Raw genomic sequence first — 16772 nt, 5'->3', positions numbered from 1 at the left:
GATCACCACCTGGTGATGAGTTGGATCAGGTGGCGGGGGAGGATACTGTACAGACCTGGTGCACCTAAACGTACAGTGAGGGTACACTGAGAATGCCTGACAGAGGCCCCGGTCTGCAAGATCTTCAATGCACACCTCCAGCAGAGCTTCAACAGCATTCAGACTGGGAACATGTTCAGCACCTCCTTGTCAAAGACACTGCACTGAGCTGCGGCTGCAAGGTGGTTGGTGCCTGTCGTGGTGGTAGCCCCCAAACCAAATGGTGGACACCAGAGGTGAAGGGAGCCACCAGGAGTCCTATCAGGTGTGGGTAGCCTGTGGGACTTCAGAGGCAGCTCAGATGCTTCTCTGAGGTTCATCACTAACTGTAAATTTCAGACTCACCACTGTGAGTTATACTCTCAGGTAGGATGGCCTGCTTTGGTAAGTCGGAGGAACTCTCATTTCTACAGTTTTATATATAAGGCGATACTTGGGTTGCTGCCTTCTTATCTATGTTCCCTGCTTGTAATGAAACATGCTGGTCAGTATTCTCTTCGTCCGCATGGTTACTTGTTGCTTTCTGTTCCATTTGCCCAAACTGAACTTGGTAAAAGAGCTTTTGTCCATTTAGCACCCTTGGCCTGGAACAAACTGCAGAAGGAAAATGACTGAATTCATTTCATTAAGTGCTTTTAAATCTAAACTACGAATCCTTGAGGCCAAGTCCATAACATGTAACTGTTTCAATTAGATTGATTGTCATTTTAACTGACTTTTTTATTTTTATTTGAATTTTATTGAATTTTATTTTTTTTTAATTTGTATTCTTTCACTTATTGTTGCATGTGTGTTGTTGCTGCCTGTGTTTGAGTAATTTCTGTAACTGTGAGACACTTGCTGCTGCCTATCTTGGCCAGGTCTCCCTTGAAAAAGAGGTTTTTAATCTCAATGGGATCTTCCTGGTTAGATAAAGGTTAATAAATAAATAAATAAATGTACCGACTGTATGACTGTATACAGTCGGTATCGGACTGTAGTCGGACTGTATGAATTGAGAATAGTAGATGCAGACACAAAAGAACGTGGAACAAAACTTGATATTAACAAAAGGTCGTTTAATAAGGCAGATTTTTTTTTAAAAAGGTGCAAGACAAAAGGCAAGGCAAACTGATGCAAAACTAAATATTAACCTAAACTGGGAGAACTAAAAAACAACATGAAGAACCCTGACATGAACCTAAACAAACCTGGAGATGAAACCTGGAAACATGGCAAGAAACAACAGATGACCTGACAAGGAATGTATGAAAACAAACACACAGGAGGTGATCAGGGGAAGCAGAAACACATGGGGAAACAGCTGACACAAATGAACATAACAACATCACAGTGGAAGAGTAAAACTAAACACACTGAACAAAGAAAAACAGGAAACAAAACAGAGTCCCAAGAAGACAGTTCAGGGGACCGACCCGGAGGTCAGCAGCACAAGAGTCCATAACTAAAGAGGTCCGGAGCTTGGCCGCCTGGAAGCAGCTGACAGCCAGGAAGTGGCCAGCGACGGTGTGCTGGACATGGACAAGTAGGATGTGGACGAGCAGTCCGCGCTGGATGTGGATGTGGATGAGCAGGCCGCGCTGGACATGGACAACAACAACCCTCAGGCGGCTTGGCAGGCGGTCGATGGTGGTGTAAACATGCACAGAAATCCTCTGGTGGCTTGGCGTGTCAAGCGCGCTGGACATGACTTGGCAGAGGCAGGACCATACGAGGCAGGATCAGATACGGGCGCTGGAGCTAGACCAGATGGCGCCATGGCAACAGTAGGCAAAGAAGTAGGTGGTAGTGCAGCAGGCGACGGCGTGGAAGCCACAGGTGGTGGAGCAGGAGGTGGCTGAATAAACTCACAAGAGCCCTCAGCGGACGCAGCAGGTGGTGAAGCTGCAGGCAATGCAGCAGGATGCTGGATGGGCTCGGCCGACCCTCCAGCGAGAATAGGAATGGGTGCAGGCACCTGCAGGACACTAGTCACTCCCACCCGAGGAGTAGATATAGGTGCGGAGGTCAGCTGTGTCTTGGTGGGCCTCACCTCAGGGACTGGCATGGGTGGCAGAGCAGACCGGAAACCAGCCACTCCCATGCGAGGAGTAGGTACAGGTGTTTGAGAAGGCCGGGTCACAGCTGCTCTGACCTTGGACACCGGAACAGGCACCGGCAAATGCTGGGCAACTGCTGTCTCCACCCGAGGAGCTGGAACGGGTGCAGGGATCGGCAGAGCCTCAGCCAGCCAGGAACCCAGAGCAGATGTTGAATGTCTTGTGGGGGATAGGGGACCCTCCTGCCAGAGATGCTTGGAAAGTCAGGCTTACTGACTCATTGGCTCATTTCTCTCAAATCAAATACAGAGATTTGAATTTTACTGTTTTAACCTTCGTAAAAGTGAAAAAGTTTTTAAAGTTCTTTTTAAAGCTTGGGTATTTTTTATCACTCTGTAAAAGTCCTGCTCTGATCACATGAATATAAACATTTGTGTTTTTGTACCAAGGGGAACACTAAACAGACAGCAGTCATCAGCTTATGTCAGTGGACGATGACACATTAGTTCAGCAGTATGACCAGGAGCATCCTTCTCACTTTTAACTGATGCACCACAGAGCAGATTGTCAGTGTAGAGTTGCACAGAAACAGCCACAAGTGCAAAACACTTAAACTATAGCATTTACCACCACACGGTGTATTAAAAAGAAAGGAGATTTTTGGCCAAACCAACAAAATCTTTGCTCATCACATAATTTAGTTCCTTTTCCGAAGATTAATTTAAAGTTGAACAGTTGGAAACAATGGAGGAAAACACATAGAGCGTATCTATTTGCAATTGGGCAGAACTAAAAACTAAAAATACCAGCTGTGCAGACATACAGAGCTATCCAAAGAGAAGATTTTGGAAGGGAAATGGGCAAATTAAAATCAGTTGTTTTTTAATGAGCAGTCACAGAACACCCTGTAAAACCTAGACATGAACTATTACATGATTAAAAGTGTAAAATGAGAAGCAAGCAACTGAATATGGCATGTGATAATAAAAAAACACGTTAGTGTCTTTGTGTACTTAGAAAATAGAGTTTAACAAAGTTTTACTAAGTCAGCACACCAGTTAAAAATAACTTCTTTTTAATTGACATTTAGGAATCACTGTACAATACCATCAACTTCAGCAATTTGTTACTACATGTATTTTTCTTTTTTTCCTGTTTTTAAACAACTAAAATATCCATACAAAAGGAATGAAAGAAGAAAAAAAAGAAGCAAAACAGAAAGAAAAAAAATAAAATAAAAATACAAAAAAAGGCATGTAGGGAGTTTTTGTTTCCATTAATATAACTAATATATCCTCTAATAGTTAACACAGTCAAAATCAAAATCTGGCCTGCATGTTTTTATATAGTCCATCCATTTCTTTCATCATAGTTCACATCTGCTGTCATTTTCTCCATCATGTAAATGTCCATTGTGATGTCCATCCACATGTTCATAGTTGGGCTCTCAGAAGAAAGCAAGTTTTTGTGATGGCTCTTTTTGCCTGCTGCCAGTAAAATATTAAACAAATATTTATCGTTCTTTGTCCATCCGTCTGGCATAAGTCCAAAAAATAGAAAAATAACATAACATAAAAATAACATATTAAATAGCAGACAATTTAAGTTTCTATTGCTATACTATAGCTATAACTACATTAATGGTGATTAGCCATAGCAGATACTTTTGGAGAGACTGTTTCATTTAATCAGCAACAAAATGGGCTCAACCAGATCTCGTGGAGAAAAGTAAGACTCAGTTAAAATAGCTACTGAATATATGCTGTTTACGTTATCTATGTCACATTCTACTGTAATGAGTAATAATAAGAGAATCGGTAACAAATGAATAAAACTGATGCATTTATCTATTTGTGTCCACTGTCCCCTCATCCTTCTCTAAGATAAGTAACTTCAGAACAAGTAGTGCACAAAAACACCTCAGGCTAAATGGCTGTTTTAAGGGTGACCTATTTCCCAGAAAGCACCATGCCTCCCATTTTTGTGATGGATGCTTTTAGACATCCTTTCCCCCGTCCCCTCACTTGCTCATGGATGAGAACAGTTGCCAGTGTGTGCTTGGATGCTACAGTGTGCCACACTGTTGCCACCTGGCATTATTTTAATTCACAGGAACACAAAAGAGGAGAATGAGTGCAAAGATTGGACAAAGACTTGTTTACACACAACCTCTTTTCTGGCATTTTCTGAGATTTTTTTTTCATTGGGGTAGCAAAGCACAGGGTAGGTACAAGAAGAAAACAGGTCAGATTGGTAAAAGTGGTTTAGGATTAGGCATCAGATATAGAGATTGAAAATGTGACGTCACTCAGGGGTAAAACCGCAAAGGATTCTGGGAACTCGTGGCAAGAGGTACTAGCGCACGCAGGCTTTCAATTGAAATCAGTTACACAGCGATAAAAAGAAACACAAAAATGGCAAGAAGATGTTGTATTATTAACTGCAATAGCCGGTCGCATGACAGCCACGGGAAGCCGACGGGTAAAGAGATCGGTTGTTATCGGATTACGTCGTTGAAGAGAAATTGTTCGAGCCATGTTTCCGAAGTAACAAAGACGCGACTGGATTGCAGCCATTCAAAGACCAAATATAACGTCCCAGAACCCTCCAGCTCACAGGTTAGTCTGCTCCAAGCATTTACACGAAGGTCAGTCTGCTGTTGTAGTTAATGCGTCATTTTTCATAACATAACTGGTGATATAGGTTACAAGCAAGTCTGGCGCTGAACAGAAATTGTCGCGCTATGCTCCTTTGTTTATTGTGCATAAGTAGTGAATTGTCCTGACACAATATTGCGTTTCGCTTCTGTTATTATGGTACATTGACAAAAACATATACTTTTATTCACAGGATAAAACAGGTTTTTTGTATCACTAATTGCCCAGTACGATTACAGCATACAGTATTATTGTTACTGCTACATTTCTGTGATGCTACCAGAAATTATTTCCACTACTAATTAATTACCGTTGAGCTCAAAGGTTATATTAATAAACGGTTAACGAATGTGTATTTATGACGAAGATTTGTGAGACTGGTAAACTTATGATACGTACGATGGTCTTTACTTTCTACACGGTGCATTTCAAGGTCCTGCACCCATCCGTCGGTAAACTGTACCTGGGCTTGTTGCAGTGACCTGAAGTTACTAAACTTCATGAGTGTATGCACTCACTCCAAGAACCGTATGATTATAAATATGAGCGTGGTGAAAGTTAAGGCAGCACGCTAACGTCTTTTGTCCCTCTGTGTGCTCGTAAGGATCTAACACTTTCACTCCTTTGATTTTTTTCCTCGTATCTTTTCTTTGACTTTTCATCAAGTCTGTCTTTGTACGGACCGGCATTGTACACGTTTTGTACATAACATTTTGGGGGGCAAAGAAAGAGCAAGAATTTATTGGAACCGAAGAATGAACGTTTTGTGGTGCTGCAAATGCTTGCGTTTGATGCGGTACTTGGATTGTTTTGCCACGAGTTACCGGCATGCAATGCGCGAAAGTCACGTGGTCTGTCAATCTCTATACTGAAGAAACGTAAGGTTTAGGTCAGGGCTTTGTGTCTGTGGTAGTGATGTGTCGGTCACAAACGAAACGGCTCTTAGAGCCAGATCTTTGACATGAACGACGTGAGCCGGCTCCTTATCACGAGCCGTCACGTGTTTTTTTTTTTCTTACTCTCTCTCTCTCTCTCGCACTTTTTTCCCGCTTCATTCTGCACGCCAGCCTTGTGCTTTGCGCTGGGCAGAGGGGGGAGGGGCGGTAGTTACACTCACAGTAGCACAGGAACAGAGCGGGAGGGAGAGAGAGAGAGAGAGCCAGGGACAACAAGGTCACATTAGAAAGGTATAGTAATCATCCACAACTATTTTCAGTTGCAGATGATAAAGGATTCAGAAAGTTTATTCATGCACGTCCATATGACAGAGAATGTGCATGTTCTTTTTGTTTTCATATTTTAATTTATATTTAATTGTGTTGTGGTTTGCAGCGTTTTGTTGCTTAAACCTATTTTCTGCACATTCCAGCACATAAAATAAAATATTTTTTGTGTTTACACTCAGTCTTTCAAATAGATGCAAGTAAAACACAGCAGAAAATAAATAAAGTCAAAGACTCAGCGTTCCTGTTGCTCTATTTTCACCTGTAAAGCAGGAGTGCGGTAGTGCATTTACATGCACAAACTGGAGTCTATTAGATAGATATGATACAAACCACTGCAGTGCAGTACCTGTAATACCTACAGCATGTTCTAATCGCTCTAATAGGATATTATGGTCGACAGTATCGAACGCTGCACTGAGGTCTAGCAGGACAAGCACAGAGATGAGTCCACTGTCAGAGGCCATAAGAAGATCATTTGTAACCTTCACTAAAGCTGTTTCTGTGCTGTGATGAGCTCTGAAACCTGACTGAAACTCTTCAAATAAGCCTCTGCAGATGATCTGTTAGCTGTTTGACAACTACTCTTTCAAGGATGTTTGATATAAAGGAAGGTTGGAGATTGGCCTATAATTAGCTAAGACTGCTGGGTCTAGAGATGCTTTTTGAGTAAAGGTTTAACTACAGCCAGCTTGAAGGCCTGTGGTACATAGCTGATCATTAGAGATAGGTTGATCATATTTAAGATCGAAGAATTAATTAATGGCAGGACTTCTTTGAGCAGTTTTGTAGGAATGGGGTCTAAAAGACACGTTGATGGTTTGGAGGAAGTAATTATTGAAGTTAACTCAGAAAGATCAATTGGAGAAAAAGAGTCTAACTTAACATCAATGGTACTAAGAGTAGCTGTAGATAATATTACATCTGTGGGATGATTACTGGTAATTTTTTCTCTAATGATAAGAATTTTATTTGTGAAGAAGTTCATGAAGTCATTACTAGTTAACGTTAAAGGGATGGTTGGCTCAACAGAGCTCTGACTGTTTGTCAGCCTGGCTACAGAGCTGAAGAGAAACCTGGGGTTGTTCTTATTTTCTTCAATCAGTGATGAATAGTAAGATGTTCTGGCTTTGCGGAGGGCTTTCTTATAAAGCAGCAAACTATTTCTCCAGGCTACATGATGATCTTCTAAATTAGTAAGACTCAATTTCCACTCCACCAGAACACTACTCTGTGGGAGTAACGTACTTCAGTCATATTGATCCAGGTGGAAGGTTAGGAAAATAAAACATTCATGCCAGTCGAAATAATGACCCATCTTTCTTCTACAACCTATTTTCATTAGAGTGCAATTCAACCAACATCATCAGTGCTGGACACTTCAATACAGTTATCAGTCCCACACTCGACCGGTGACACTCACCTGGTAGCTTAAGACTTTGGTGTTCCACAGATATCATAAAACAATATATGAATCATTATGGTCTCAATGACAGCTGGAGGAAAAACAACCCTTCATCCAGAGACTTATTTTTCCATCAATCCCTCTCACGCATTGCTTTCTCTGTCTCAGTAACTCCCTTACAACAATCCACTCAATCATACTTAGTGAATGGGATTTTTCAAAACACTTTCAATATTATTAATATATTTAAAACCTTTTATAGCCAGCTATACTCTTCTGACCACAACCCAAAGTAGAAAACTTTCAATGAAAACTTAGATTGACCCAGACTTTCCAAAAAGCAAGCAGACATGTTGAATGAACCTGTTACTATAGATGAACTCCATAAAGCACTTAGTAAATGCCAAATATGAAATCACAATGGATTTCCGGCACAATTTTATAAATACTTCTACCAAATCATGTTGTCATGATCCCACAGAGTAATGACACAAATAATACCAAGCGATATTATGACTCTCCAACTAAAAACTAACCAACATATCGCTCTCTCTCATTAATAAACACAGACATTAAAATAATCACTAAAGCTCTAGCTACTAAAAAAGAAAACGTTACCCAAACATGAATACATCCAGAACTCTCTGCCCCCCTCTCACGGACAATAACCATATCCAACTTCTTAATAGCAATGAACTGGTCTGCATTGGTGCATCATATCTTTATTCTCTTCCCCCTCCTGCCCCCCCCCCCCCCTCTTTCTTAAATAGATAACTATCATATCTGATATCATATCTCACAGTACAATAATATTGAATGGGTTGCATTGTTGTATTTTGTCATGTTTCTCAGGTCTTTGTCTGAATTTCTACGAACATTATTGCTAAGGATTGTCTTATTGCATTGGAGTCACACTGGGTTAAATATGTACACTTGGGTTTTAGGGGGTATTTATTATTTTCTTCTTTTTTTGGGTTGTATGGAAGCCCCAGACGCAATTTCTTGACAATGACAATAAATAAATAAATACCTAAATACCAAAATCAAACCAGCTTCATGAAAACCTGAAATGACAGATTAATCAACTTCATAACTTACCTCTAAACACCATACCATAATAATCATGCTAGCATTAGATGCAAAAGAGGAGTTTGATAAAGTTAACTGGACACTTCAACCTACACAGACTGGCTTTTGGACGCTCAGAGAAAAACACTGTGCACTTCACCCAGGTAAATATAGCACAAAACCAACTCAACGTGTATTATTGTAGGCTCTGCCTTACAATGCAAAGCGCCTTGAGGCGACCGTTGTTGTGATTTGGTGCTGTATGAAAAATTGACCTCAACCATTTGTCAGTTTTAGTCTCTCTTTCCTACATTTCTGCACTAAAAAAAAACAAACTACATTACAATTAGTGTAACTCTGACGGCCTGGTGGAATGCAAACAAAATGTCCAATCTATAATCAAATCCAGGATTACCATAACAAATAATCCACTACTTCCCTCCAGATTAACTGAAGAGACCATGAAAATCACTCACCCCAGAAAAATAACCTCCAAACTACAATTTTCCAATATTGATGTATCTATCATGTGTTGTATATCATCATACAAATGGGGAAGTGACCTGGAGTACTCTTCCAGCGCTGACCTCTGGACAGAAATGTGCAGTAACATTTTGTGACCAAAAATGCACACTTACTATTTACACTTTATAAAACAATTCACAGGACCCACCTCAAAGGAAAATGTTTCAAATGGCTTTGGGTAGCATTGCCACTCGTTCACAGTGCGCTTCAGGGAGCTCAGGCAATGACTTTCACACCACATGGGTGTGTCACCCAGTCCTATAGTTTACATGGCTGTGACTGAGAGATTATCCAGAATCCCTGCATCTCCAACACTGTGCTTCATTGTAGGCTGAAACCATGCACATGTCCACATGTTTTGAATACTACAGTATGTTTTAGTTAAACAAATAAATACCTTGGCCCCACCTTGGAATTCCTTTTTAATGTATTGATTAGTGTTAACTTATTTTAATTCATTTTTTTATCCTTTCTCCCTTTTTTCTTCTTTTTTCCCCTCTTGCTGATTTCTCAGCATCTGTGTGGGTTAGACCGAGACCACATGCGGACCAAGTGATTTAGGAAGGCAAGCCAGGTCACCAATTGATGACAATGAGGATGGATTAGATGAGGAAGTTTTAGAAGCTGAAGTTGACACGGAATATAATCTGACCCGACCAAGAAAGGATTGATGAGGAGGAATCCAGTGATGAAGAGAATGGCCATGCAGAGGTTGATCTCACATTCAAGTGAAAGAATGGGAACTTATCCCCACCCGAGAATGAAGGTAGGCTTTCAACTGAAACTGTCATCAGGACTGATGACATCACATCCTGCTTTGAACTGTTCTGGACTCAGTCCTGAGTCAAAGCCATACTGGTAAACTTGACCAACTTGAAGGGGAAACAGCTTTACAAAGATGATTGGGAGGAGGTAAGTCAGAAAGACATCAACGCATGCATGAGTCTTTGATTTGAGTGGTGAGTACAGATCCAGAAATGACTCTACCAGCAGTTTATGGGATGCAGAGTCCACTCGGACAATTTTTTCAGGCCATCATGTCACTCCAGAAAATGTACATGTTGTTACGGGTGATTTGCTTTGACAGATACAAGACCAGGTCGTGGTCAACAAGACAAAAATGGCTGTGATGAGAGAAGTTCAGTTGGTTCGGTCTGGTTGCTTTAGGGGACACTGCCCTTTCAAACAGTATATGCCAAGCAAGCAGTGTAAATGTGGCATAAAGGTTTTGCAACATGTGATGCCAGGATGTGTTATGCTTGGAACATGTAGGTTTATACTGGGAAACCCACTGATAGTGTTGGTGAAAGAACCAGGAGAGGTTTGTGGTTCTGGAGACTGATTGGAGGTCTCAAGGGACAGTTCCTCCATCTCCTATGCTCTTAGTCACAAGCTGAGTCAGAAGGCAGTATGGTTTGGGGATAATTTACTCTTTACACAAATAGGTGTAAAAGTAACGCAGGTGTTACTTTATGTGACTGTATAAAAACTTGAAATGGTTTCAAAACAAATATTGATGCAAACTTTCAGCCACAGTGGTCTCTGATGATCAGTTTACTATGTTTCAACTGATCCTGAAAATAATCCAAAAGTTAAACTCAGATTAATGAGACATGCAGAAACTGTAAAGTTCACAAGAACATAAGTTGATACAAAGATCTAACACAACAAGTGGTGATAATGTATCTATTGTTATAGTTTTTTATGATGAGTCTTAATGGAATGGTTGTTTTTGAAATTGTTTAACACCAAATGAACACAACGTTCAATAGCTTATCCCACATAACCTCTCCACTCTCCTATTTTATTTGTTTATGTCTCATGCTTTTATGATTCTGTAAACTTCTTGCTTTTATTCTACTGTGTACAGCAACCTTCAGTGTTTTGAAAGGCGCTTTCAAATAAAATGTATTATTATTATTATTATTAGTAACGTGAGGGTTAACGGTGCCTCCTGTGCAGAAGCAGAGTTTCTCTTTCTAGTAATCTTTGAGTACAATTCCAACACGTCCCACTAGTTTTGGTTTTTAAAGTCTTTGAAATCTTTTCTTCTGTACTGTGTAGCTCTTGAATTTCTTCATGATACTTTAAGAGAAATAATTCTGTTGACAACCAACAAGTCCAAAAGTAACAATAAATACTTCCTAAATCACCCCGGAGTGGTTCCTATCTCCTTTCTGCTCTACCTGAGCACTTTATAGAGCCTGCCTCATTCACACAAGCACTTTCTGTCTATGCTTTTTTCTTCTAACAGTCACCCACATTCATACTCCAGTGGACGCATCAGAGAGCAACTCGGGTTTAGTATCTTACCCATACAGACTGGGAGCTGCCAGGGATCAAACCACCAACCTTCTGATTAGTAAATGACCTGCTCCATTGCACAAGCCAGAGCCAAGCTTAAAACACCTGGTGGTGTTTCCCAGGTGGTCCATCATTCAAGTTCTAAGCAGGCCCAACCCTGCTTAGCCAATGAGATAGGGCGAGCTCACAAACAGCCAGTGATGTTCTCTCCAGAACATCACTGTGTCATGGTCCTGGGTCGTTGACCCAGCGTTTTGTGTTTTGTGATTATTTCCCTCTGTTCTAGTTATTCTGTGTCCTCCCCCCTTGTGTCCGGTTCGGGTTCTAGATTTCCTGTTTTGTTCTGAAAGTCTGTGTCTGTTGTCATTGTGTTCAGCTTGTGTCCTCCAGTCATCATGTGTATTCAGATCAGCTGTTCTTCCCTCCTGTGTGCGATTACCCGATTACCTTGTGTGTGTGTGTGTATATAGTGGGTGTCGGTCTGTGTTCGTTGTCGGCTCGTCTGTGTTTCTTGGTATCCTGGTCCTTGGTCTGCGTCTCTCTGCTCCGCTCTCCGTTTTGTAAGATTTCAGGTTTGCTCTTTAGTTTCTCCCAGTTTAGGTTTGTCATTACTCATGCTTCATTGCCTGTTTTTGCCACTGCCACCGTGTAAATAAACTTCACTCGTATCATCAGTTTGCTGCATTTTGGGTCCTCCTTTTCCTCCACACCACACAGCTCACTCCGCCAGCCGTGACAGTACGAGCCGACCAAACATGGACCCAGCGGCATCCGCACCTCCCGAGGAGCTTCGGGAGGAACTAATTGACTCTGTTTCCAGGTTGGTTAACCTATGGCTCGAGCATGAGGGGGAAGAGTGTCTCCGCGCTGTAGAAGCCAGGCTACAGCAGCTCATCTCTGCTCACTCCTGGCTGCTGGACTCTCTTCACCCGCTCGCACAGGACTTCATACTCAACGAACTGCACCTTCACCCACCAGCCGCTACCGCTTCCCAACTCAGCCCGGCGGCGAAGATTTTGCCCGGCCCGCCGGAGGTTTTGCCCGGCCCGCCGGAGGTTTTGCCCGGGAGGAAGCGACGATCGCGCCGTCGGCGCATCACCCCACAGCTGAAGACTAGGACTTTGGAACTGCCAGCTGTGGTGAGTGAAAAGGACCCTTTTTCTGTTTTGGACTGTGTGTCTGTTTATTCCGGGGCTGTGTTTTTTGAGTCGGCTGCCCTGCCAGTAGCTCAGTTAGCTGCCCAGCAGCCACTAGCTCAGTTAGCCACTCCCATTACAGTCACAGCCAGACCTATTAGACACTTGGTTACAATCCATAGCTCAGTCAATAGCTCAGTTGACAAGAGACTCATCCGCCTTATTATCACCTATTCAGCCATCGTTGTCACCAACTCCTCCTGCACAACAAGTTAAGTCCATCCAACCCGGAAAGAACTATTTTTCACCTGTTCATGTCAAGCAGAGAGACACACCACATAATATTGTAATCAGTCCTCAAAAGCTGGCCAGCCCAGAGACTGTGACACACTCCAGGGCCTCCCCAGAGGCTGGGTCCCAGCCCCCGGCCGACTCTGGACCCCTGGAGATTAAGAAGCCAGCTGAGGACTGTATCCGGCTGTCGCTGCCTGAGCTGAGTCGATGCTCTGTGCAGCTGCAGTCTGCTTTGTGTTTGCCAGAGGCCCGTGCGCCTGCTGGTTCTGATCTGTTCCTGCCAGAGGCCCGTGCGCCTGCTGGCTCTGAACTGTGCCTGCCAGAGGCCCGTGCGCCTGCTGGCTCTGAACTGTGCCTGCCAGAGGCCCCGGTGCCCACTGGTCCAGAGACTGTTTTCGCTGGGGGGCCCGAGGAGCCCGTCCAGCCTCCTGCTTCGCCTGCTGGGGGGCCCGAGGAGCCCGTCCAGCCTCCTGCCTCGTCAGCTGGGGGGCCCGAGGAGCCCGAGGAGCCCGTCCAGCCTCCTGCCTCGTCAGCTGGGGGGGCCAAGGAGCCCGTCCAGCCTCAAGACTCGTCAGCTGGATGGCCCGAGGAGCCCGTCCAGCCTCCTGCCTCGTCAGCTGGGGGGCCCGAGGAGCCCGTCCAGCCTCAAGACTCGTCAGCTGGGGGGCCCGAGGAGCCCGTCCAGCCTCAAGACTCGTCAGCTGGAGGTTCAGGAGAACCTAGCCAGCCTCCTGCCTCGTCAGCTGGAGGGCCCGAGGAGCCCGTCCAGCTGCCAACTGCAGCCTCATCATCCTCGCCAGCTGCAGCTTCATCCACGCCACGGGCAGCAGCAGCTTCTTCCACGCCTGCAGCGCTACAGTCTCCGGCTTCCACGCCGTCGCCTGCTGCAGCCTCATCATCCTCGCCAGCTGCAGCCTCCGAGCCTTCATCCTCGCCCGGTCCAGCTTCGTCTTCAGCATCGCCTGGTCCGGCTCCAGCCTTCGTGTCTTCAGCATCGCCTGGCCCGGCTCCAGCATCCTCGTCAGCATCGCCTGGTCCGGCTTCTGCTTCAGCTTCGCCTGGTCCGCACGGTCGGCCTCCAGACTTCTGTTATTGCCGCCGTTGCCGTCCGCACGGTCGGCCTCCAGACTTCTGTCATCGCCGCCGTTGCTGTCCGCACGGTCGGCCGCCTGAACGGCCTCCACTCCGCCACCGCTGCCTTCCGCTCGGTCGGCTTATGGATCTACGTCGCCGACGTGGCCGGCCTCAGAAGATGGACTGTCCTGGACTTCTGAGTTGTCAGCCTCCGGGCCGGCCTCCTGAACTGTGTTTTGTTCTCGTGCTCCAGCATGTATGTTTTTGTTTTGGACAATTCTCTCGGTTCGCTGGAGCTTGTGTTGGTCCCTCCGTCCTGGGCCCCCGCCGCCCGCCCTGGGTTGGTCGTCTGTTTTTGTTTTGGGCTGTCTGGAGCCAGCCCTTGGAGGGGGGGTACTGTCATGGTCCTGGGTCGTTGACCCAGCGTTTTGTGTTTTGTGATTATTTCCCTCTGTTCTAGTTATTCTGTGTCCTCCCCCCTTGTGTCCGGTTCGGGTTCTAGATTTCCTGTTTTGTTCTGAAAGTCTGTGTCTGTTGTCATTGTGTTCAGCTTGTGTCCTCCAGTCATCATGTGTATTCAGATCAGCTGTTCTTCCCTCCTGTGTGCGATTACCCGATTACCTTGTGTGTGTGTGTGTATATAGTGGGTGTCGGTCTGTGTTCGTTGTCGGCTCGTCTGTGTTTCTTGGTATCCTGGTCCTTGGTCTGCGTCTCTCTGCTCCGCTCTCCGTTTTGTAAGATTTCAGGTTTGCTCTTTAGTTTCTCCCAGTTTAGGTTTGTCATTACTCATGCTTCATTGCCTGTTTTTGCCACTGCCACCGTGTAAATAAACTTCACTCGTATCATCAGTTTGCTGCATTTTGGGTCCTCCTTTTCCTCCACACCACACGGCTCACTCCGCCAGCCGTGACACACTGGCTGTTTATTCTTATAATGAAGACATGTCCCATAATGTCACTGTGTTTACAGATTTAGGTCAGCTCCACATGAGCAACAACTGGGCCATACACACGGATACACACATGCACAAGCACACAGCTGGACAAACAAAGCCGGAATGACAACAACTGGGAGTCACAACAACTAACGCGATGCCATTTTGAAGAGGGAGAGCCCGGCTACATGCCACAGCATCAGCAGCTCATGTTTAGCATTTAACAACAGTACAAAGTACATGAACACACACTGATGACAGGGAACGCGGGTGCATGCAAAGACAAGTGTGTCAGACTTTTGGGCTAAACCTTTAATAACACTGTCAATATTTTCAATCATGCTTAGGCTATTAAACATGTCTTGAACTATTTTTAGTCCCCTCAAAGAATACTAAAAATACCAAAAAAGATAACACCTGGTTCATTATCAGAGACTCTTTTGTTGCAATAAAACACAGTGTGTATAATAAGGTTAAAGCTATAATTGTATTTCTCACATCAGATTAGAACCTTGACAGTTTGAATCAACCATATTTTGTTAAATATTCATGTTTCTCAAAGATAAATGAGTGTGCATAAAAGTCAACCCTCTGCCTGTCTTATCATATGGGACTTTCCAAAAAAATGTCATCAGTGCCAGTTTAGACAGACGATTCCAGTGATCCCAGCTCCAGCCCAGAGAGTTCAGTGCAGCATTAAGTGCAACAAGCATTTCCACAGCGAAGACCCTTTGTGTGGCAGACAAGGACACACATTTCAGACCATAAGAAAGGGCACAGCAGGACACAGAGCTGCTGGCATTTTCTGGCTCTCTCTGCATGACTAAAGCATCCGGCAGCCGGCCCACCCAAATATATTAGTACTGCACCGTCACTGTCAGTGGGTGTCAGCTGAACAGCTGGAACGACATGCACTCACGCAAAGCGTACCCAGTCCCATCCAATCCGGAATAACACACTACCACTTACCTGTGGTGGAGTGCAGACTTTCCAAACTCCAATAGCGAGACAGGACCCCCCTCAAAGTGCCGCCCAAGCTGCCTCCTCCTCCTCCACCTCCACCCTTGCATACACCCACTCCGAGACCTCCGTCCACCATGCCGTCCACCCCTCTGCCTGTTGGGCTCCCGCCGTCTGATTCAGAGCCCGGTGACAGCCCAGAGCTGCCACTGCCGCTACTACCACAACTGCCCCCTGGCAGCGGCACGCCCCCCTCCGAGCCCTGCTGAGTCCGCATCCCTGTGTGGAAACCCAACAACAAGGGGTGGAGGGAAATGTAAAAGGGGAGTGGAACTAAGAGAAAATAAAGAAAATGAAGAGAAGCGGCTAAGTAGATGGTTTATTCTCCTGGCAAGCGGACAGCACAATGGAGGAGGAGGATGAGGAGGAGGTAGCCTTTTGGCTGGTATCTGCTGCGGTATTTGCTGAGGTAAGCTTCAGCTGTCAACTTCCCGCTTTCTCCTCCCATGCACAGAATAGAAGAGCCGTAGCAGCGCTCCACTCCACCCTTGGATTCTCTGCTCCCCAGTGATACAGCGCTCGTCTCCTCTCTTTCTGTTCCTGCTTCTCTTGCTCTCTTTATCAATTTGAACGCTGCTTCGCTTCCTTACATTAAATCACACAGTCATCTCCCTCTCCCCCTATCGCTCACTCTGTTTCCAGGCTCACATCAGTAGGGGTCCTGCAGGGGGGTTTCTGCATCTCGATCGTGTCATTTGCCTGCTACAGATAGCCTGGATGGCTCACTAATGGTGCAGAATCCATTAAGGTTTCCCTCCCGCAGTCTTATATAGTCCCCTGCTCTCCAAAACATACGACAAAGCAGAAACATATGCACATGCACACACTCTATATTCTGTTGGTTTTCAGGAATGATTTTTTTAAGCCAAACTGGGTTTCCTACCATTGTAAATAAGGCATAGTATACACATGATGCTGTTTAATATAGAGAGTTATATCAGAGGTGTGAAACAAACGGACCCTGACTGAACAGGTCAGAACTGTTCGGTCCAAAGACTGAAAACTGCAGAGACACGCTTTCTACTTACACCAAAAAGGAAGTGCAACATATGAA

General features: G+C 44.6%; 1 protein-coding gene across 2 annotated transcripts in view; it reads right to left on the bottom strand.

The window, feature by feature from the left end:
* The window catches only part of arhgef4 (Rho guanine nucleotide exchange factor (GEF) 4), a 98360-nt gene that overhangs the window by 54382 nt on the left and 27206 nt on the right, over window positions 1-16772 (bottom strand). Inside the window, exon 1 of one of the 2 annotated variants that reach the window (XM_085417950.1) lies at window positions 15668-16046. The exons of the other annotated variant lie outside the window; for it this stretch is intronic. Coding sequence (XP_085274076.1) covers window positions 15668-15935 — 268 coding nt within the window. The 5' untranslated portion in view covers window positions 15936-16046. Of the gene's footprint in view, window positions 1-15667; window positions 16047-16772 lie in introns of those variants that run through there. 2 annotated transcript variants of the gene reach the window in all.

Source organism: Rhamphochromis longiceps, linkage group LG9, assembly GCF_057381845.1.
Source record: "Rhamphochromis longiceps isolate RC_006_pf linkage group LG9, R_longiceps_female_GT1.1, whole genome shotgun sequence".
Taxonomy (NCBI): Eukaryota; Metazoa; Chordata; class Actinopteri; order Cichliformes; family Cichlidae; genus Rhamphochromis; species Rhamphochromis longiceps.
The sequence above is the reverse complement of the archived record's forward strand: the minus strand, read 5'-3'. Positions and strand labels throughout refer to the sequence as shown.